The sequence below is a fragment of the Carlito syrichta genome, unplaced genomic scaffold (assembly GCF_000164805.1).
Source record: "Carlito syrichta isolate Samal-C Ts95f unplaced genomic scaffold, Tarsius_syrichta-2.0.1 Scaffold307240, whole genome shotgun sequence".
Lineage (NCBI taxonomy): Eukaryota > Metazoa > Chordata > Mammalia > Primates > Tarsiidae > Carlito > Carlito syrichta.
In genome coordinates this window covers 120,782-141,882 of record NW_007251336.1, presented here as the reverse complement: position 1 = coordinate 141,882, position 21,101 = coordinate 120,782, and the positions used below count along the sequence as shown (strand labels likewise).

At 41.8% G+C, this 21,101-nt stretch overlaps 2 protein-coding genes across 3 annotated transcripts in view; one reads left to right on the top strand and one right to left on the bottom strand.

Annotated features, from left to right (window-relative positions):
- The window catches only part of FBXO45 (F-box protein 45), an 18,743-nt gene extending 17,995 nt beyond the window's left edge, over positions 1–748 (bottom strand). Inside the window, exons 1-2 of the mRNA XM_021715639.1 lie at positions 604–748; positions 55–522 (exon numbers count right to left, since the gene is read on the bottom strand). Of these exons, the coding sequence (XP_021571314.1) occupies positions 55–522; positions 604–748 (613 nt within the window). The remainder of the gene's footprint in view (positions 1–54; positions 523–603) is intronic.
- WDR53 (WD repeat domain 53) lies at positions 1–18,676 on the top strand. Of its 2 annotated transcripts, none has more exons than XM_021715644.1 (3): positions 1–434; positions 5,762–6,257; positions 18,054–18,676. In XM_021715644.1, the coding sequence occupies exons 2-3, from the start codon at positions 5,778–5,780 to the stop codon at positions 18,654–18,656; spliced, it is 1,083 nt and encodes a 360-aa protein (XP_021571319.1). In that variant the 5' UTR covers positions 1–434; positions 5,762–5,777; the 3' UTR covers positions 18,657–18,676. The 2 variants fall into 2 exon arrangements, with proteins under 2 accessions (XP_021571319.1, XP_008062419.1); XM_008064228.2 differs by lacking the exon at positions 1–434 and adding an exon at positions 1,760–1,814.
- Positions 18,677–21,101: the final 2,425 nt, after the last annotated feature.

The window sequence follows — 21,101 nt, the reverse complement described above, 5'->3', positions numbered from 1 at the left end:
CCGCCGCCGCCGCCGCCGCTCCCCCCCGTTTCTGCTCTGGAGGCCGAGCCTCGCCTTGAGCCCGGCGCGGCTCGCTCACCGCCCCTTTCAGGGCCAACCGCTGGCCCCTCCACCACTCCCGCCCCTGCCCGGGGGCGTCCGCCGCGCGCCCCGCCTCACTGAGGGCAGACGCACCGGGCGCACGGGCGTCCTCAGCCCCGCCCCCGCGGCTCAGCGCGGGCGCCGGAACCGCCTGTCTCGCCCGGCCTCTCGGCGGCGCGCCCTGACTCCGCCATGCGGGTTGAGGGCACGCAGCGAGGACGCACGCCCGGCGCGCGGGCGGTTCCTCTCGGCCCCGGATGTGACTTTTCGGCGGCGGCGCCTCGTGCGGTACGCTCGACGGGATTGGGCGCCCGCGGATGAGGTCATCACCGGGCGCCGAGCGGGGAGCGCAGGTAGGGGCTGGCGCGGGGGTCGGGGCTGCCTTCTGGTGCCTTTTCCTCTGTGGGGTCCGGCGGCCCCGCGTCTGCTCTTCTGGCCCCCCTTTCCCACGACGTTTCCCGTGTTATTTAGGGTCTTTCTTCAGACTCTAGCGTAACGCATGCACCTTTCCCCCCTTCTAGCCAGATCCTGGCTCCTCCAACTTGGCTTGAGTTGCATCCTCTTTGTTTACCTTGGCCAAACAAGGCTGAGGCAGTCTTTTCCGGGTCAGGTCCTCTCGTTCTCCCGAAACTTCAGTACTTACTAGAACGTCTATGCCAGTGTGCATTCGGAAAGTCAGGTGGTTACATCTGAACCCACCCCCCTCTCACGCGCACACACACGTTTGGATCACCTTAAAGCGTCTTTTGCGTGCTGATGAAGTGCTGCCGCATTCTTTTGGGCAAAATGTTGTCTTTCCCAGATCCACCGCTTAGTAAGCAGGTTAAGGCAGTGTATCTTCATTCGGTTGGAATTAAACATTCCAATGGGGAGATACATGGAGGCTGTAATTATAGGTGGATTCTTGGAAGGGAAAGAATTTCAGAATTATTTGTTCATATACGTTTTCCTAGGTGTCCCCAAAAGTTTTCTGACAGCTTTAAAGAAAGCTAAGTAAAAGAATAGTAATAACCATTGTTTGAGCCACGGTGTAATCCAGACACTATACTAGGTCCTCTATGCGAGTTTTTATATGTATAATTCTCAAAACAACTCTATGAGGTAAGTATAATAATAGGGCATACAGACTCCCCTAGTCAACTCCAGTGGATTACGACCTTTATGCAGTAAGAAATCTTTTCTGAAGCTTCTTGCGCTGTATAATCTATTTCTTGGACTCTAGTAAAAACAACAGCAGCTACCTTCTATACTCCCTGATATGGTGTTTGATTATTACTTGCTCATCTTTTCTTTTCAGATGTCTATTTCACCAAGCTCAGGAACTCTAATTCTTTTCATTCTTAGCAATGACGTTGCCACAACCCTTCAATCATTTTGGTTGCTATCCAGCTTCTCCCCATCAAAACCAACTTTAGAACACTTACACCTATTGGGGGAAAAAAGTAGTTGACCTATCTGATTATAGTAATGATAACTGTCTCTCTGATTGTATTTCTTGAACGTTGGACCAAATTTTGTCTGAAAAGACAGTTATATTTCTTTTAAATCGTCAAGGATAAGTAGAGTTGACCCATCTGAGCTGGAGGTAAAGAACTTGTCAAACGAACAACTTTAAAGGCACAGACAATTGAAAAGGACAGTGTTGAGAGTAGAGCTCATTCAGTTATTAAAGACTTATTGAGGCGACTTTCAGTGGCAGACTATCCCCCAAGTGGCCTAGGAGGAATTTCAAAGTAAGAAAAGATTACCTTTATCAATCCCTCCTTTGTTTTTTACAAATCTTTCACCTGCTCATTACCCATCCCACCAAGTCCCTTCCCCATTTTCAGTACTCTCATTCTGCCCTCTGACTGCCAACTGTAGCTCTCCACCCTTTCTAAAAATGCTTTCAAAATACCCCACCTTTCCCTCCCCCACTACATGATCTCATTAGGTGTTAGAAGGAAACAAATCTATTATCGAATTAAAATAATTGGCAGTAGGATATGATTAATTGCTGTGCTTGACCCTTAGGCAACTACTGATACAGAAAAGAGAAGCATGTTGACTTGATGCATGAATGTTGGGATGGTGGCACTTAACTATTTCTGCTAGGCTTTCTAGTTGCGGTAGTAGAAAAATGAGAAACAGTGACCAGTCAGCTCATTTCTGAAAAATTGTTTTGATTTAACTCAAATTTAATTATATTTTTTTCACACTACCCATCTATCACAGCAGCCTGATTGTTTTAGCCTTTTGATGGTGGCCTTTGGTGTGTTTCAAATAATAACAATTTTAATTTTATAGACTAAGTAAACAAATGATTTTTGAGGCTCTAGTTGAATCACTGATCACTATTCTAAATGTTGATTAACTAAAATTAATAGCCTTAGAGTGTATAGGACTTTCCAACTCTTCTTAACATTGCTAGTAATAGATAATTATTTTCACTTTTCTGACTAGATAGGTGATTGGTAAATATTATCCATGTGATTTAGAGATTAAATGTTTAATCTGTTTTTACTCTGGTACATAAAGTTTAAGGTACAACTATTCTTGGGTCTTGTGAGATTAGTAGAACGAGTTCCTACTGGTTCCATGAACAATTGTATTGTTGTTGTTTATATTAGTCCCTTTAAGTACAAAATTTCATTTATTGCCTAACTTCTAGCACTTTGGGGTAGGGCTTCTCCAAATGTGCTTTTAAAATGGAGTTTTAAATTTGATATTTTAAAACTGTTTTAAAATTGATTTTTTTCCCAAAAAAGGATTAAATTAGGAAGAAAACCTACTAAACTTTTGTCTGCCAGTCAACATTTATTTGAATTTCCCATGGGTAGATTGTAATGGAGTAATAGAAGTACTAGAAACCCTGCCTCTTTCTTGTCTTAGAGAAAACTTAGAATCCCAGTGGGGATCCAAAATCTGTATGCACACAAAAATTAGCAGATCTTAAAGCTCTATAGTATAGACTTCCTGACTTTAAAATTTAGTCATCATAGCAAAATTAAAACTCTAACTTAGGAAAGAAGTGATCAACATCCTAAGGATTTGTAACAGTTCAACAAAATTATTCGTAACTTAAATTGACTTTTCAATGTTTAATTCAAATTTCATATTTTAAGGTATGATAGCATCTTTAGCATATAATAAATCAGTATGACAGTTCCTAAGCCTAAATAATATTAATACCTTTCATTTAAAATCTTGGTTTATTTGGAACTTTTGGCAGGAGTCTTTGTTATGGCAGAAAGTTAATTAACTGCTGCTATTTCAGAACTTGTCAGCAAAAATCAAACCACCAGAGCTCCTTGTCTTTGCCTCCCTCTGAGTCATTTCCTCTCCAAGCCTCGCCTTTAAATCTTATTTGCTTCAGTGTCTATTTAATTAATTTTTCTGTATACTAATTGAGTGTTTCTGCTGAGGAAAAAAAAGGTTATTATTGCCTTTTCCCATTTGGTTATGTTTATGAAAATGGCTGTTTCTGAGTTTGTGACCATGTTTGTGTTACCTTGATTACTAATAGATCACTGATTTTATTAGTGATGTGTGTGTGTGGCTTAAAATAGGAGGAAATAAGAAGCTTTGTGTTGGAAATGGAAACTTTAGGCAAATTGACAGATTATTTTAAGTACTTTTTCCAAACAATATTAGGAAATTTATCTCTGTACCATACTAAATTCAAGTATCTCATCTGAAAATAATAAAGCAAGTGAAATGCTCTTAGCTTATGAAATGAAAAATTTGTCTATATAGATTTGTTTGCTTCCTTTCATCTGACCGTTAGAGTTGTATAAATTGCCCGGATTTCCTTTTTTGCCTTAACCATTAGGAAGGTAAGGCAGGGTAGTTTTATGTGGCAATTCCAGTCTATATATCTGGAATTTCTAGGGAATCAGGAATCTAAGTTTTGCAGTTATGTAAGTGCAGGTAGATGATAATATGATTAAATATATGTGAGTATATTTAAGAGCAGTAATGACAAGTAGCATTTGATCTTTTTTTTGTACTTTCGAAGGATAATAACAAGTAAAACTGTTGTCAGCTGGAGCTGTTATAAAAGGGTTTTTATTATTTAAACATTTGGTATCCCTTTTTATTGTATCCCATGTATAAATCCTAGGAGTAAAGTGACCTTGGGTAAATTATTTAACATTTCTGAGACTTGATTTTATTATCTGTAAAATGAAATAATACAAATTAGAAAGATTGTTTTGAGACTAAATTAGATAAACTGCTGAGTAACTCTCAGGTGGTAAAACCCAAGGGTCTGCATTTTTTTTTTTTTTTTTTTAAGTCGGAGTCTCACTCTTGTTGCCCAGGCTGGAGTGCTATGGCATGCTCACAGCCACCACAGCCTCAACCTGCGGGACTTAGGTGATCCTTCTGCCTCAGCCTTCCAATTAGCTGGAGCTATAGACGCACGCCACCACGCCCGGCTAGTTTTTTGTGATTTATTGTAGAGATGAGATCTCACCAAGTTGCCCAGGCTGGTCTCAAACCCCTGGGCTCAGGCAATCCTCTCCCCTCAACCTCCCAAATTTCTGGGATTACAGGCTGAGCCACCGCGCCGGGCCAGAGTCTGCATTTTTAACCAGTTCTCCAGATGATTATTAGTGTAATATGGATTCTAAAATTCTAGTGTATATGAGGATCACTTGAAGGACTTGTTAAGACACTTTGCTGGGCCTTACCCCCAGCATTTCAGAGTCAGTAGGTCTAGGTGGAGTCCAGCAATTAATATTTCCAACAAGTTCCTAGGTGATGCTGATGCTGCTAGTCTCGGGACCACACTATAAGATCACTGGTGCAGTATATAAGATGCCACTTTGACCAGCCTAAGAAAAATAGAAAAAGTAATAATAGGAACATTTGTTGAGTATTCATCATGTACCAGCAACTATTGTGTGTGATTTACATATATTATTATCCATTCCTCTCAATGATCCTATGAAATCGGTGTTATTATCCTCATTTAAAACAGAGAGTTTCAATAACTTGCCCAAAGTCACCCAGCTACTACAAACCTGGAAAGTCTGGCTGTGGAACTCACTCTTTAAAACATTTTTCAGATAAAAGATGTAACCTTATAATTGTGCAGCCCTCTCTGTAAAGGATTTTTTCCTATTTTAAAATAAATATATTTGGGCCAGGCACAGTTGCTCACGCCTGTAATTCCAGCACTTTAGAAGATTGAGGTAGGAGGATTGCTTGAGCCTAGGATTTCGAGACCAGCCTAGGCAACATAGTAAGCCCTTGTCTCTACAAAGAAATAAAAAAATTAGATGGGTATGGTGGCATATACCTGTAGTCCCAGCTTTGGGAGGCTGAGGTGGGAGGATCACCTGAGCTTGGGAAGTCGAGGCTGCAGTAAACCAAGATTGTGCCACTGCACTCCAGTCTGGGCAACAGAGTGAGACCCCAATTCAGTTCCCATGTCAAAGATTGTAGGACCAGGCTTAGCTGGATCCCTGATGGCAAGGGAAGCCCACTTAAGCATGTGCTAGCATGTACTGTATACAACCTTGTGTTCAACTAGACTTTTGTAGACTTGATTTTTAAATGTCTTTTTTTAATTGATTGTGCTTTTAAAGATGTCTGTAAAAATATTTTAATGAAATGTTGCTTATTACATTTGTCTCCTGTCAAGTTGTATAAAACATGAGAACATGAGATTATAACTTTTCTTCCCCCTTTGCAGGGTCTTCTCGGCCATTATGGCAGTCAAGTGGACTGGTGGACATACTTCTCCTATTCTCTGCCTGAATGCAAATCAAGAAGGCCTAGTGGCTTCTGGAGCAGAGTGTGGAGATCTCATGGCTTGGGGTGAAGATGGCACTCCATTAGGACACACACGGTTCCAAGGGACTGATGATGTTGCCAGTGTTTTATTTTCTCCCTCCTGCCCCACTAAGCTATATGCTTCACATGGAGAAACCATTAGCATACTGGATGTCAGGTTCCTCAAAGGTTCCCTGGACCATTTTCATGTGAATGAAGAAGAAATCAATTGTCTTTCATTGAATGAAACTGACAACCTACTTGCTTCTGCTGATGACTCTGGGGCAATCAAAATCCTAGACTTGGAAAATAAGAAAGTTAGCAGATCCCTGAAGAGACATTCCAATATCTGTTCCTCTGTGGCTTTTCGACCTCATAGGCCTCAGAGTCTGGTGTCATGTGGACTGGATATGCAGGTGATGCTTTTGCAGAGAGTACTTGGGTAATTTCTAAATGAGATTTGCTAACAGAATCTAATTATTGATCATGCTAAATACATCTTTGCATTTTCGGTTCTCTACTGACACGTCTTACATACGTTTATGAACCACAAGCCTTATGTCTATATTTAATGCTAAACTGACTAATCCTAGCAGATTTTACTCAAAAAGCAATCACTAGTCCTTTAGTCTTCCTTTCTCTACAACAGTCTTAAAACCTGATAATTCAAATATTTGATTCTAATCTAAACATCTGTTTAAACATAGGAGAGTAGTAAAGGCAGAATTGTTCTACCCACTCTCTACAAATTGTTTTTTTTTTAAAGTTAGACTGGATCTTTTTTACTTTAAAGTTCTGGGCTACATTAATTGAAATATCGTGTATTGGTGACCAGGATCAGAGCACTGTATTCAATACTGTTTTGAAAAGAATATCACAGATTATTCCAAATCCAAAAGATGTTTCTAAAAACCCCATTATGTGGGGAACTGGAGGTATTTAATTCTAGTTTTCTTGATGTGAAAAAATTGAATATTCTGGTCTGCATAGCACAAGTTATGGGGAAGCAGATTTTGGTTTAATGTAAGAGTTTCAAATAGCTTGAAGTTTCCTACAGCAGGATGTGCCTTCTCTTGAAAGAGTAAATCTCACCACTGGAGTGAGAATAATCATGACTTCTATCTGTAGAACACTTAGTTCTTGCCAGTGCTTAACATATACCAGTACTTATTTATATTTTAGAGACGTAGTCTTACTTTGTCCCCCAAGCTGGAGCGCAGTGGTACGATCATAGCTCATTGTAACCTTGAACTCCCAGGCTCAGGCAGTCCTCTTGCCTCAAACTCCAAAGTGCTAGGATTGCAGGCATAAGCTACCGTGCCAGCCTTACTAGTTTTAATTCTAATCACACTCATCTAGATAGTTATTCCTTTTTCATAAATGAGGAAACTGAGATTCAAATTTAGTGTCCACACAGCTGGCTGACTGGGATTCAAACCTCAGTCTCTCTGCCTCCAAAGCCTTTTTTTTTTCCTGTGACAATGGAAGTATTCAAGCAGAATATCATCAGTAATATGACAAAATTTTCTTGGTTGGGAACAGATGACTTCTAGAAAGAGAGCCATTGTGTATTATTCCCTCTGTATCTAGCACTATTTGGGCATTTAATCTGTGAGATCTAAGACTATGTTCTTGTTAAGAGTATCAGAAGTTTTGACTTTGCACATCCTTGTTCAGTAGACTTTACCCCTCCCCCTTCTACCCCGCACATCTTTGATAATTTAGGACTTAGTGAGACTGGTGGTTGTTGTCACAGTGACTGCCCCATTCCCCCTCAAGCCGCCAGCATTTGGTAGGCAGAATCAGTGGACGTCCCACAGCACTGGAACAGTCCCCAAATGACAATAAAGAATTGTCCCACCAAAAATGGCTGTAGTGCCTTTGTTGAGAATCCCTCTATATGTATGGGCACAGTGACCTTACAACCTCTAAACTCTTTCCACTTCTATGTTTTGACAAAACCCATTATAAACCCCCTATGATCTTCACCCTCATGGTGATAATCTGCCTATGTAGTAACAGAAGCACATAAGCAGGTGGGTATCCTTTTTATTTTTTTTGGAGTCAGGTTCTCTCTGTTACCCAGGCTGGAGTGCAGTGGCATGATCAAGGCTCACTGCAAGCTCAACCGCCTGGGCTCAAGAGATCCTTCTGCTTTAACCTTCCAGGTAGCTGGAACTACAGGCGCAGGCCACCACTCCCAGCCAGTTTTTTGATTTATTGTAGAGACGAGGCCTCCTTATGTTGCCTAGGCTGGTGTTGAATTCTTAGGCTCAAGCAGTCCTGCCTCAGCCTCCCGAAGTGCTGGAATTACAGGCATGAGCCACTGCACCTGGCCTTGGATATCATCTTTAAGAAGACAGATTGTACAGTGTATCTGACTAGTCATTCTGTCGTCTTTCAGCTATGCCAGTTTTCCATCACTGGCTCATTAGTTAACTAGGAATGGCAATAGACAATTAGAGATGCAAAAATGGCGTATGCTCTTTAGATTAGATAAGGAATGAACATTCAGAATTTACCATCTTACTCCCAATTCCAGATGACATTTTAGTGACAGCATCTGCTAGAGAATAGTCTAGGAAACAAATATTTTGAGGAAAGGCTTAGGTAATTACTTATTTTTATTTGCCTGGCAGAAATTGCTGAAAGTTCACTGTAGATTAACTTCTGCATTGGGTTGTCATCTAACAACAGCACAATCATGTTTTTAAGAGATTACTTCCTTAACTAAAATGAAAACTATGTAATTTTTTTCTACAGTTTTCTTCTTAAAACCTGGTCATCCAGTACTATTGAAACTTTAAGAACAGCCAGCCTGTGGGAGAATTGAAGAATGTAGGCATAATAGTGGAAGAGAGTTCTTGCTATCTTAATTTGAGTTACTTCTCTCTTATGTCAAGGCATCAACTGAATTATTGCTATGTTCAGCACACCCTTTGTTATAGAAATTTTTTAATTGTTTGTTTTAACTTAAAATAACTTAAATGTTGTTTTAAATAATTAGGCAGAGAACACTGAAAGGCAGGGATCTTAAGAGCAAAGTGTGATTTATTAAGACACTTGAGACTTTAATTTTTTAATAAATAGGTATAAAATATTGCATAAGGAATGAAGAATAACATTAAATAAATACCTGTGTGTCTTTCAAATTTTGAAACCATTATATGTTTCTGTAGCATACACAGTGATTTTCTTTCTTCCCTCCTTTCTACATCTGAAAACAAATGGTTCACAGGTTTGTTCTTCTTTCTGGAGTTTATAAGACCTCTAATAGCAACACTTAGGGATCAGGTGGCAAAGAAGGCTCTTTATCTTGAAGATCAGTTTTCTGATGGAAATAATTTTTTTTTAGAGGAATTTTTCTTTTCCACTTCAAGGGTTTGTATAGGTTTGTTACATGGGTATATTCTGTGATGGTGAGGTTTGGGCTTCTGTGAGCCCACCCATCACACAAAGTAGTGGGCCTGATACCCAATGGGCAATTTTTCAGTCCTTACCCCTCTCTCTTCCTGCCCCCTTTAGGAGTCCTCATTGTCTGTTGTTCTCAGCCTTACGCTCGTGTGTATGCAGTGTTTAGCTCCTTCTGATAAACGAGGGCATGCACTATTCGGTTTTCTGTTTCTGTGACAATTTGCTTAGAATGATGGTCTCCAGGTACATCCATGTTGCTGCAAAGGACGTGATTTTGTTCTTTTTTATGGCTGTCTGGTATTCCATGTTGTATATGTACCACATTTTATTTTATTTTATTTTATTTTTTGAGTCGAAGTCTTACTCTGTCACCCAGGCTGGAGTATAGTGGCACAATTACAGCCACTGCAGCCTCGACCTGCTGAACTCAGGCAATCCTCCTGCCTCCGCTTTCCAAGTAGCTGGAACTACAGGTGTGTGCCTCAATGCCCAGCAAATTTTTTGATTTACTGTGGAGATGAGGTCTTACCAAGTTGCCCAAGCTGATCTCGAACCCCTGGGCAGTCCTCTTGCCCCCACCTCCCAAAGTGCTGAGATTACAGACATGAGCCCTGCATCTGGCACCACATTGTCATTATCTTGCCCACTGTTGATGGCCACCTAGGTTGGTTTCATGTTTTTGCTATTGCGGATAGTGTTATGATAAACGTATAAGTGCAGGTCTTTTTGGTAGAGTGATTTATGCTCCTTTAGATATGTACCCAGTAGTGGGATTGCTGGGTCACATGGTAAATCTATTTTAGTTCTTTGAGAAATCTCCAAACTGCTTCCCACAGGGGTTGAACTAGCTTGCACACCAACAGTGTAGGAGTGTTAGTTACCTTTCCTCCACAACCTTGCCAACATGTGTTGTTTTTTGCTTGTTTATTTTACATCTGTTGTTTTCTAATTTTTTTATTTATTTTTTGAGTCAGAATCTTACTCTGTCATCCAGGTTCAAGTGCAGTGGCACAATCACAGCCACCACAGCCTTTACCTGCTGGGCTCAAGTGATCCTTCCATCTCAGCCTTCCAAGTAACTGGAACTACAGGCACAGGCCACCATGACCGCTAATTTTTTAATTTATTGTAGAGATGAGGTCTCGCCAAGTTGCCCAGGCTAGTCTCATACCCCTGGGCTCAGGTAGTTCTCTCGCCTCTGCCTCTTAAAGTGCTGGGATTACAGGCATGAGCCACCATGCCCAGTGATTTTTGACTTTTTAATAGTTGCCATTCTGATTGGTGTGAGATGGTATTTCCTTGTGGTTTTTATTTGCTTTTCTCTGGTGATTAGTGATGTTGAACTTTTTTTTGTTAGTTGGAGTCTCATTCTGTCACCCAGGCTGGAGTGCAGTGGCATGCTCACGGCCACCCCAGCATCAACCTGCTGGGCTCCAGTGATCCTTCCGCCTTCAGCCTTCCAAGTAGTCAGAACTACAGGCGCGCACTACCATGCCTGGCTAATTTTTTATTTATTGTAGAGATGAGTTCTCACCAAGTCACCCAGGCTGATCTGAAACCCACGAGCTCAGGCAGCCTACTCGCCTCGGCTTCCCAAAGTGCTGGGATTACAGGCTGAGGCATTGAGCCTGGCTGAACATTTTTTCATGTTTGTTGGCTGCTTGAATGTCTTCTTTTGAGAAGTGTCTGTTCATATCCTTTGCCTACTTTTTAATGGGGTTATTAGTTATTTTCTGTCAATTCATTTGAGTTCTTTATAGATTCTGGATATTAGTCCTTTGTCAGATGCGTAGCTTGCAAGTATTTTCTCCCATTCTGTAGGTTGTCTGTCTACTCTTTGATGGTGTCTTTTGCTGTACAGAAGCTCTTTAGTTTGATAAGGTCCCACTTGTCAGTTTTGGTTTTTGCTGCTTTTGAGGCCTTAGACGTGAATTCATTGCCTAGACTGATGTCCAGAAAAGTATTACCCAGGCTGTCTTCTAGAATTTTTATAGTTTGAGGTCTTACATTTAAGTCTTTAATCCATCTTGAGTTTTTTTTTTTTTTTTCTGAGTTGGAGTCTCACTCCATCACCCAGACTGGAGTGCAGTGGCACGCTCACAGCCACCCCAGCGTCGACCTGCTGAGCTCAGGTGATCCTTTCCACCTCAGCCTTCCAAGTAGCCAGAACTACAGGCACATGCTACCACGCCTGGCTAATTTTTTGATTCATCGTAGAGATGAGGTCTTGCCAAGTTGCACAGGCTGGTCTCAAACCCGTGGGCTCAGGCAATCTTCTTACCTCGGCCTCCCAAAGTGCTGGGATTACAGGCTTGAGCCACCGTGCCCAACCTTGAGTTCATATTTGTATACAGTGAGAGAAAGGAATCCAGCTTCATTCTTCTGCATATGGTTCACCAGTTTTCCCAGCACCATTTGTTAAATAGGGTGTCCTATCCCTAGTGTTTATTTTTGTTGACTTTATAAAGTTGAAATGGTTGTAAGACAGCTGTTTTTATTTCTGGGTTCTCAGTTCTGTTCCATTGGTATATGTGTCTATTTTTGTACCAGTATCATGCTGTTTTGGTTACTGTAGTCTTGTAATAAAGTTCTTTTTGTTGTTGTTCTTTTTGCTTAGGGTTCATTTGGCTATTCATGCTCTTTTTTGCTTCCATATGAACTTAAGTAATATTTTTTTTAGAATTCTGAAAAATGATGCTGGTAATTTGATAGGTATTGCATTGAATCTGCAGATTACTTTCAGTACTATGTACATTTTAACTATATTCTTCCAGTCCATGAACATGGGATATTTTCCAATTGTTCATTTCTGTCATCCTTGATTTCTTCAAGCAATGTTTTATAGTTCTAGTTGTCGAGATCTTTCACCTCTTTGATTAGATGTATTACGAGATATGTGTGTATTGTTAATAGGATTGTGTTCTTTTTTTTTTTTTCCTGAGTTGGAATCTTACTTTGTCACCCACGCTGGAGTGCAGTGACCCACTCACAGCCACCCCAGCGTCATCCTGCTGGGCTCCAGCGATCCTTCTGCCTCAGCCTTCCAAATAGCTGGGACTATAGGCGCATGCTACCATGCCCGGCTAATTTTTTATTTTTTATTTTTTTTGAGTTGGAGTCTCACTCTGTCGCCCAGACTGGAGTGCAGTGGCTGCTCCCAGCCACTGCAGCCTCGACCTGCTAGGCTCCAGTGATCCTTCCGCCCCAGCCTTCCAAGTAGCTGGAACAACAGGTATACACCACCATGCCCGGCTCATTTTTTGACCTATTGTAGAGATGAGGTCTTGACAAGTTGCCCAGGCGGGTCACGAACCCACTGGCTCAGGCAATCCACTCACCTCAGCCTCCCAAAGCACCGGATTACAGGCTGAGCCACCGAGCCCGGCTCCGGCTAATTTTTGATGTATTATGGAGACAAGATCTCACCAAGTTGCCCAGACTGGTCTTGAACCCCGAGCCTGGCTGGGATTGTGTTATTGACTGGATTCTCAGCTTGAATGTTGTTGGTGAATAGAAATGCAGTTGATTTTTGAGCATTGATTTTGTAACTCAAGACTTTGCTGAAGTCACTTATGTGTATTGGAAGACTCAGTGGAATCTTTAGGATTTTCTAGATATAGAATCATGTCTGCAAAGAGAGGTAACTTAAATTCCTCTTTTCCTGTTTGGATACCTCTTATTTCTTTCTCTTGCCTGATTGCTGTGGCTAGGTCTTCCAATACTATGTTGAATGGGAGTGGTAAGAGTGGGCATCCTTGTCTGTTTTGAGTTCTTTTTTTTTTGAGTTGGAGTCTCACTCTGTCGCCCAGACTGGAGTGTAGTGGCCACTCCCAGCCACCACAGCCTTGACCTGCTGGGCTTCAGTGATCCTTCTGCCTCAGCCTTCCAAGTAGCCGGAATTACAGGCATGCGCTACCATGCCCGGCTGATTTTTTGATTTATTGTAGAGATGAGGTCTCGCGGCCCAGGCGGGTCTCGAACCTGCGGGCTCAGGCAATCCACTCACTGTTTTGAGTTCTTAAGAAGAATGCTTTCAACTTCTGCTCATTAAGTATGATGTTGGCTGTGGGTTTGTCATAGATGGCTCTTGTTATTTTGAGGAATGTTCCTTCAGTGCCTAGATGGCTGAGAGTTTTTATCATGAAGGGGTATTAGATTTTATCAAATGCTTTTTCTGCATCTATTGAGATAACCATGTGGTCCTTGTTTTTACTTCTCTTTACGTCGTGAATTAAATTTACTGATTTATGTATGTTGAACCAGCCTTGCATCTTGGGAATAAATCCCCCCGATCATGATGGTTAATTTTTGTGATGTACTACTGGATGTAGTTTGCTAGTATTTTGTTGGGGATTTTTGCATCTGTGTTCATCAGGAATGTTAGCATATAGGTTTTGTTCTTTGTCGTGTCTTTGCCATTTTTTGGTTTCAGAATGATGTTGTCTTTGTGATATGAGTTAGGGAGGATTCTCTCCTTCTCAATTATTTGGAATATTTTTAGTAGTTTTGATACCAGCTCTTCCTTGTATATTTGGTAGAATTCATCTTACGAAGCCATCAGGTCCTAAACTTTTTTGGTAGGTATGTTTTTTTGTTTTTTTTGTTTTGAGTTGGAGTGTCACTCTGCCACCCAGACTGGAGTGTAGTGGCCGCTCCCGGCCACTGCAGCCTCGGCCTGCTGGGCTCCGGCGATCCTTCCGCCTCAGCCTTCCGAGTAGCTGGAATTACAGGCACGCGCTACCATGCCTGGTTGATTTTTTTATTTATTGTAAAGATGAGGTCTCGCTGCCCAGGCGGGTCTGGAACCCGCGAGCTCAGGCAAGCCACTCACCTCAGCCTCCCAAAGCGTGGGATTATAGGCTGAGCCACCGAGCCCGGCTGGTAGGTATGTTTTTTATTACTGATTCAATTTCATGGCTTATTATTGGTCTGATCAGGGATTCAGTCTCTTCCTGTTTCAATCTTGGTAGACTGTGTGTTTCCAGGAATTTATTCATTTCTTCTAGATTTTGTAATTTGCCCACATACAGATGTTTATAATAATCTCTGATAATCTTTTGTATTTCTTCTGGGTTGGTTGTAATGTCACCCTTTTTGTTTACAAATGTGTTTATTTAGAATTTCTGTCTCTTTTTTTGTTGTTGTGAGTCTGGGCAAAGGTCTGTTGATCTTGCTTATCCTTTCAAAAAACCAGCCTTTCAACTCATGGATCCTTTGTATGGTTTTTTTTGGGTTTTTTTTTGGTCTTAATTCTGTTTATTTCTGCTCTGATTTTGGTTGTTTATTTTATTCTGCTAGCTTTGATGTTAGTTTGTTCCTGTTTTTCCAGACTCCCTGAGGTGAGACTTTAGATTGTCTATTTGAGATCTTTGTGTGTGTGCAGTGTAATAAATTTTCCTCTCAGCATCACTTTGGTAGCATCGCAGAGGTTTTGATGTGTTGTGTCTTAATTTTCATTTGTTTCAAATAATTTAATTTCTATCTTGATTTCATTGTTTACCCCCAAAGTAATTCAGGAGCAAGCTGTTTAATTTCCATGTATGTGTGTGTTTTCAGGATTTCTCTTGGTGTTGCCTTCTAGTTTTATTCCATTGTGGTCAGAGGAGATGCTTCATGTGATTTCAGTTTTTTGGATTTATTCAAGGTTGATTTATGACCAAGTATATTGTTGATCTTGGAGTATGACTCGTGTGAATGAAAAGAATGTATATTTTGTAGATATTAGGTGAAGTGTTCCGTAGATATCTGTTAGATCTATTTGGCTAAATGTCAAAATTAAGCCCAGGATTTTTATTGTTAGTTTTCTGACTCAAAGATCTGTCTAAAGCTGTTAGTGAGGTGTTAAAGTCCCCCACTATTATGGTATGGCTGTCTGTGTCCTCTCTTAGGTTAAGTCACAATTGTTTTAAATTGTTTTAAATCTGGGTGCTCCTATTTTAGGAGTGTGTGCATGTATATGCACACACATATATACATGTTTTATATGTACATATACATATACATATATATATATATATATATATATATTTTTTTTTTTTTTTAAGTCGCAGTCTCACTCTGTTGCCCAGGCTGGAGTGCAGTGGCACACTCATGGCCATGCAGCCTCGACCTGCTGGGCACAGGTAGTCCTTCCACCTCAGCCGTCCAAGTAGCGAGAACCACAGGTGTGCGCCATCATGCCAAACTAATTTTTTGATTTGTTGTAGAGATGAGGTCTTGCCAAGTTGTCCAGGCTATTCTCAATCCCCTGGACTCAGGCAGTCCTCTCACCTCCGCCTCCCAAAGTGCTGGGATTACAGACGTGAGCCACCACGCCTGGCCCAGCCAAGAATTTCTTACCCTGCCAAACTAAGCTTCAAACTAAATGAAGGTGCCATAAAGTCCTTCACAGACAAGCCCTAAGGGAATTCCTCACCTCTATACTGGTCTTACAAGATCTGCTTAGGGGAATTCTAAACATGGAAACAAAAGAACAATGTTACCCACCACAAATGCACAAGTAAGCACACAGCTTGCAGACCATGTAAGTCACCCACAAAACTGAGACCACCGAACAATTCCTCAACAACACTATGACAGGAACAAGCCCTCACATATCTGTATGTTAGGCAGGCATAGTGGCGTGCACCTGTAGTTCCAGCTACTTGACAGGCTGAGGCAGAAGGATTGCCTGAGCAGCAGGTCAAGGCTACGGTGGCTGTGAGCATGCCACTGTACTCTGGCCTGGGTGACAGCGTGAGCAGACTCTGCTCACTCTGTCACCAGGTTGGAGTGCCATAGCACATTCACGGCACTGCAGCTTCCACCTCCTGAGTTTAGACGATCCTTCTGCCTCAGCCTCCTGAGTAGCTGGAACTACAGACATATGCCACAATGCCTGGTTAATTTATTTAATTTTTTTGTAGAGATGAGGTCTTGCTTTGTTATCTAGAGTGCTCTCAAACTCCTGAGCTCAAGCAATCCTCCTGCCTCAACCTCCCAAAATGCTGGAATTACAAAGCATGAGCAACAGCATTCAGCCTGGCTTTTCTTTCCCTTAAGTATGGGCCCGCAATCTCTTCTGGCTTGTAAAGTTTCTACTATTTTGATGCGTCTTCCTTGTAGGTATTCTGCCTATAAGGGGAAAATTTTTTTTTTTTTTTTGAGTTGGAATCTCACTCTGTCACCCAGACTGGAGTGCAGTGGCTGCTCCCGGCCACCACAGTCTCGACCTGCTGGGCTCCAGCGATCCTTCCACCGCAGCCTTCCAAGTAGCTGGAACTACAGGTGCGTGCTACCACGTCCGGCTAATCTTTGATTTATTGTAGAGATGAGATCTTGCCAAGTTGCCCAGGCAGGTCTCGAACCCACGGGCTCAGGCAATCCACTCACCTCAGCCTCCCAAAGGCATGGGATTACAGGCTGAGCCACCGAGCCCAGTTGGGGAAAAATTTTTAAGCAGGTCCCTTACATATGTTTACATTCACTATTGATCATTTGACAGTTGTCTGCTTTCTCTCCCTTTGATGTTTTAAAGAACCGTAAGCCCCAAGCTTTCTTATTTATTTCCTTCAATATCTCTAGCTTTCCTGCTTAGGATGACAACTGCTTGAATGACTGGTTGAAAAATTAAGCATGAAGCACCTTGGAGTCTCTGGTGGTCTGGAAGAGTAAAGAATTATAAAGGGAGCTGGGTACAGTGGCTCATTCTTGTAATCTCAGCACTTAGGGAGTCCAAAGTGGGAGGGTTGTTTGAGCTCAGGAGTTCTAGACCAGCCTGAGCAACATAGCGAGACTTTGTCTCTATAAAAAAATTTAAAAATTAGCTGGGCATGGTGGTACATACCTGTAGTCCCAGCTACTCAGGAAGCTGAGGCAGAAAGATTGCCTGAGCCCCAGAGGTCGAGGATCGTGACCGAGTGAGACCTTAACAGACATAGATAGATAGATAGATAGATAGACAGACAGAGATAGAGATAGAGAGGGAGAGAGAGAGAGAAAGGAACCCTAAATACTTGGAAATGATTCTGGAATTGGTAGAATCTGGAATGGCTGTTAACACATTTAGATGATTTAAGTAAAATGCCAAAATGTTTTAGCTGCTGAAAACACTTGAGATGCAGTTCATGTTTGAATGTCTAAGGAGGACAGAAAAAATATATAATCCAGGCACTAGAGGAACTGTATGAAAAAGAATTGAGGGGATCTGCCAATACAGTGAAGCTGGCAGATTCTGGAATGTTCATTTTCCTTGTATTCAGAGGTTTAAATAGAAACTATTTTCATATCAAGTTTTAGCACTCATTCATTTGTGTTATATTTTTAATATTTATTTTACTTTAGCTTTTATTTCAATTTGTTATGGTGGTGTGTGATTATTATTTATTTATTTTTGAGTTGAAGTCTCACTCTATCACCCAGACTGGAGTGCAGTGGCACACTCACGGCCACCTCAGTGTCAACCTGCTGTGTGCCAGCGATCCTTACACCTCAGCCTTCCAAGTAGCTGGAACTACAGGCATGCACTACCATGCCCAGCTATTTTTTTATTTATTGTAGAGACGAGGTCTCACCAAGTTGCCCGGGCTGGTCTCGAACCTGCGGACTCAGGCAATCCACTTGCTTTGGTCTCCCAAAGTGCTGGGATTACAGGCTGAGCCACTGAGCCTGGCCAAATGTTTTTTTTAAATATTGCTGGGAATGTATCCTACTGATCTTTCTCAGTCTACTTTGATTATTTTATTAGAAGCTGAATAAACATGATAGTTGAGGAAAATGGCCAGAACTCTGCATGACTATGTAACTTCCTCTCATTTAAGGTGATGCTGTGGAATCTTCAAAAAGCCCGGCCACTCTGGATTACAAATTTACAGGAAGATGAAACAGAAGAAATGGAGGGCCCACAGTCACCTGGTCAGCTCTTAAACCCTGCCCTAGCCCACTCTCTCTCCGTGGCATCATGTGGCAACATTTTTAGTTGTGGTGCTGAAGATGGTAAGGTTCGAATCTTCCGGGTGATGGGAGTCAAGTGTGAGCAAGAACTGGGATTTAAGAGCCACACTTCAGGAGTGTCCCAGGTCTGCTTTCTGCCGGAAACCTATTTGCTGCTCACTGGGGGGAATGATGGGAAGATAATGTTGTGGAATGTGAGCAGTGAAATTGAGAGAAAACAGAAAAGTCCTATAAAACATACCCGCAGAAAGAAAGCTAAGAGAGAAACTTACACCAAGCAAGTTGGAAATACTAAGCCTTCATTAACAGATGAGGAAGAGCATGGCAATATTTTACCAAAGCTAAATCTTGAACATGGAGAAAAGGTGAACTGGCTCTTGGGTACAAAAATAAAGGGACACCAAAAAATATTAGTAGCTGATCAAACTAGTTGTATATCCATATATCCCCTAAATGAATTTTTAATCTAATAAAAACATTTGAAAAACTGATAAAACATATTTTTTAGGTTAAAAAAAGGCCCTGGTTCTCCATTTAAACTGTTTTTCATATGTAAAATCATGTCATTCTATTGTATAAATTTTAAGATATTGAACAAAAGAAGATAATTGGATAACATTTTATATAGTAAATGACATTAAAATATGGAGGAAAACTAATATTCATTGAGTATCATGTGTCAGCTGTTTTACATATATCTCATTTCTTGTACCAAGTTGATGAAGTCAGTGATTTCCCCCATTTTTTTTTTTTTTTGAGTTGGAGTCTCACTGTGTCACCCAGGCTAGAGTGCAGTGGCATGCTCCCAGCCACCACAGCCTTGACCTACTGGGCTCTGGTGATCCTTCCGCTTCAGCCTTCCAATTAGCCAGAACTACAGGCGCACAGTACCACACCTGACTAATTTTTGATTTATTGTAGAGACGAGGACTCACCAAGTTGCCTGGGCTGGTCTTGAACCCACGGGTTCAGTCAATCCACTTGCCTTGGCCTCCCAAAGTGCTGGGATTACAGGCTGAGCCACCGAGCCTGGCTGATTTCTGCCATTTTGATGCCACAGTAGTCAAGACTCAGAGATGTTAAGTACTTGAGGATCCAGGAAAATTACAGGTGCAATTACTTGCCTGGAAAGGACCTTGCTTGCATTGTCTAGTCTTCTGCCATGGGGAAGCCCACAGCCTGACCCATATGCCATCATCACATTAGTTACAAGTTACTTCTGATCCCAGGATGTCACAAGGTGCCTTACTAAGTTGGAAGAGGAAACCTGTTGTTGCTTGTTCTGTGTAAAGCCCAGAGGCTTTGTTCACAGTTACCTTCTGCTATGTTTCCAAGAAAAGGACTCCACAGTCAAACCAGCTTAGGATATTGTGCAGCAATCAGGCTATGTACTGGTGGGAGCAAGAATAAACTGAAGGTAAATAAGCAGAAATTCTGATTAAGCAGAAGAAACAAGATAGAAAAGTGAGAAGAGAGGCTAAGATAGGGTGTCAAGAGTTAGGTTCTTTTTCTTTTTTCGTCTGAGTCTTACTCTGTTGCCCAGGCTGGAGTGCAGCAGCACAATCACGGCTCACCGCAGCCACAACCTGGTGGTCTCAGGCAATCCTTCTGCCTCAAGGCCCCCCAAGTGGCTGGGAATACAGGTGCATACCACCAGGCCCAGCTAATTTTTTAAATTATTGTAGAGACAAGGTCTCACCATGTCGCCTAGGCTGGTCTTGAACTCCTGGGCTCAGGCAATCCTCTCACCTCAGCTTCCCGAAGTGCTGGAATTACAGGCATGAGCTACAGGCAGGTTCTTTTCATCATGACCTGGATTACTGTCTTCTCTGCATGTTCTTTCAGCTTTTGCTCATACTGCCTGTGCTTTAAAAGTCATGAAAAGATTATCTAATTGGTTACTGTTATTTTTATATGTGGCGAGCTCTTTTTTAGAAGTTCAGTTTTAGTCAGGACTTTTTTGCAGGTGACAAAAACCAAATTCAAATTGGCTTAAGGGAATAAAGAAGAATGTATTGCCTCATAACTGAGAAGCCTAAGAATAGTCAGGTAGGTACTAAGTGGGTAGCTAAGCCAGCCAGATGTGAGTCTGTAAGTGCCCTCACCTTGTGGAAAGTCTTTCCTACAAGTAGAATAGTCACAGTAATTTTATTTTATTTTTTATTTTTTTGAGTTGGAGTCTCACTCTGTCGCCCAGACTGGAGTGTAGTGGCCACTCTCAGCCACCGCAGCCTCGACCTGCTGGGCTCCAGCAATCCTTCCACCTCAGCCTTCTGAGTAGCCGGAATTACAGGCGCATGCTACCACGGCCGGCTAATTTTTTAATTTATTGTAGACATGAGGTCTCGCCTGCCCAGGCGGATTTCGAGCCCGCGGGCTCAGGCAATCCACTCACCTCAGCCTCCCAGATGTGCAGGATTACAGGCTGAGCCACCGAGCCCGGCTAGTCACAGTAATTTTGAGGCTGAAACCAGCCATTCCCAAAACAAGTGTATTTCTGGAGGCTTTTTTTTTCTTTAAGCTTGTTTGAGCTGGATTTATGACTTACAACTAAAAGTGTCTGGTCAGTTAAATGGGCAATCAGTAAATATTATTTAGTGATCTCACTTGGAATTAAGGAAAGGGGAATACCATTGTTGGCCCTAAAACGTTCAGTGACAAATGGCTCTGGACTGAGTGTTGACAGACACAAGGTTCTGATCTCACTATTGGGCAAGGCTCTTGGTGATGTTGGGCTTTGGCTTCCTTACTTGAAAGTGAAAATTTGAATTAGATGTCTCCTAAGGTGTCTTCCATGTCACTATTTCATGAAGTGAAAGCAACACCATCATGATATTGTTTATCTAATGATTCTAATATTAAAATGTCAGGAGAGCTGGCTCACACCTATAATCCCCAGCACTATGGGAGGCCGA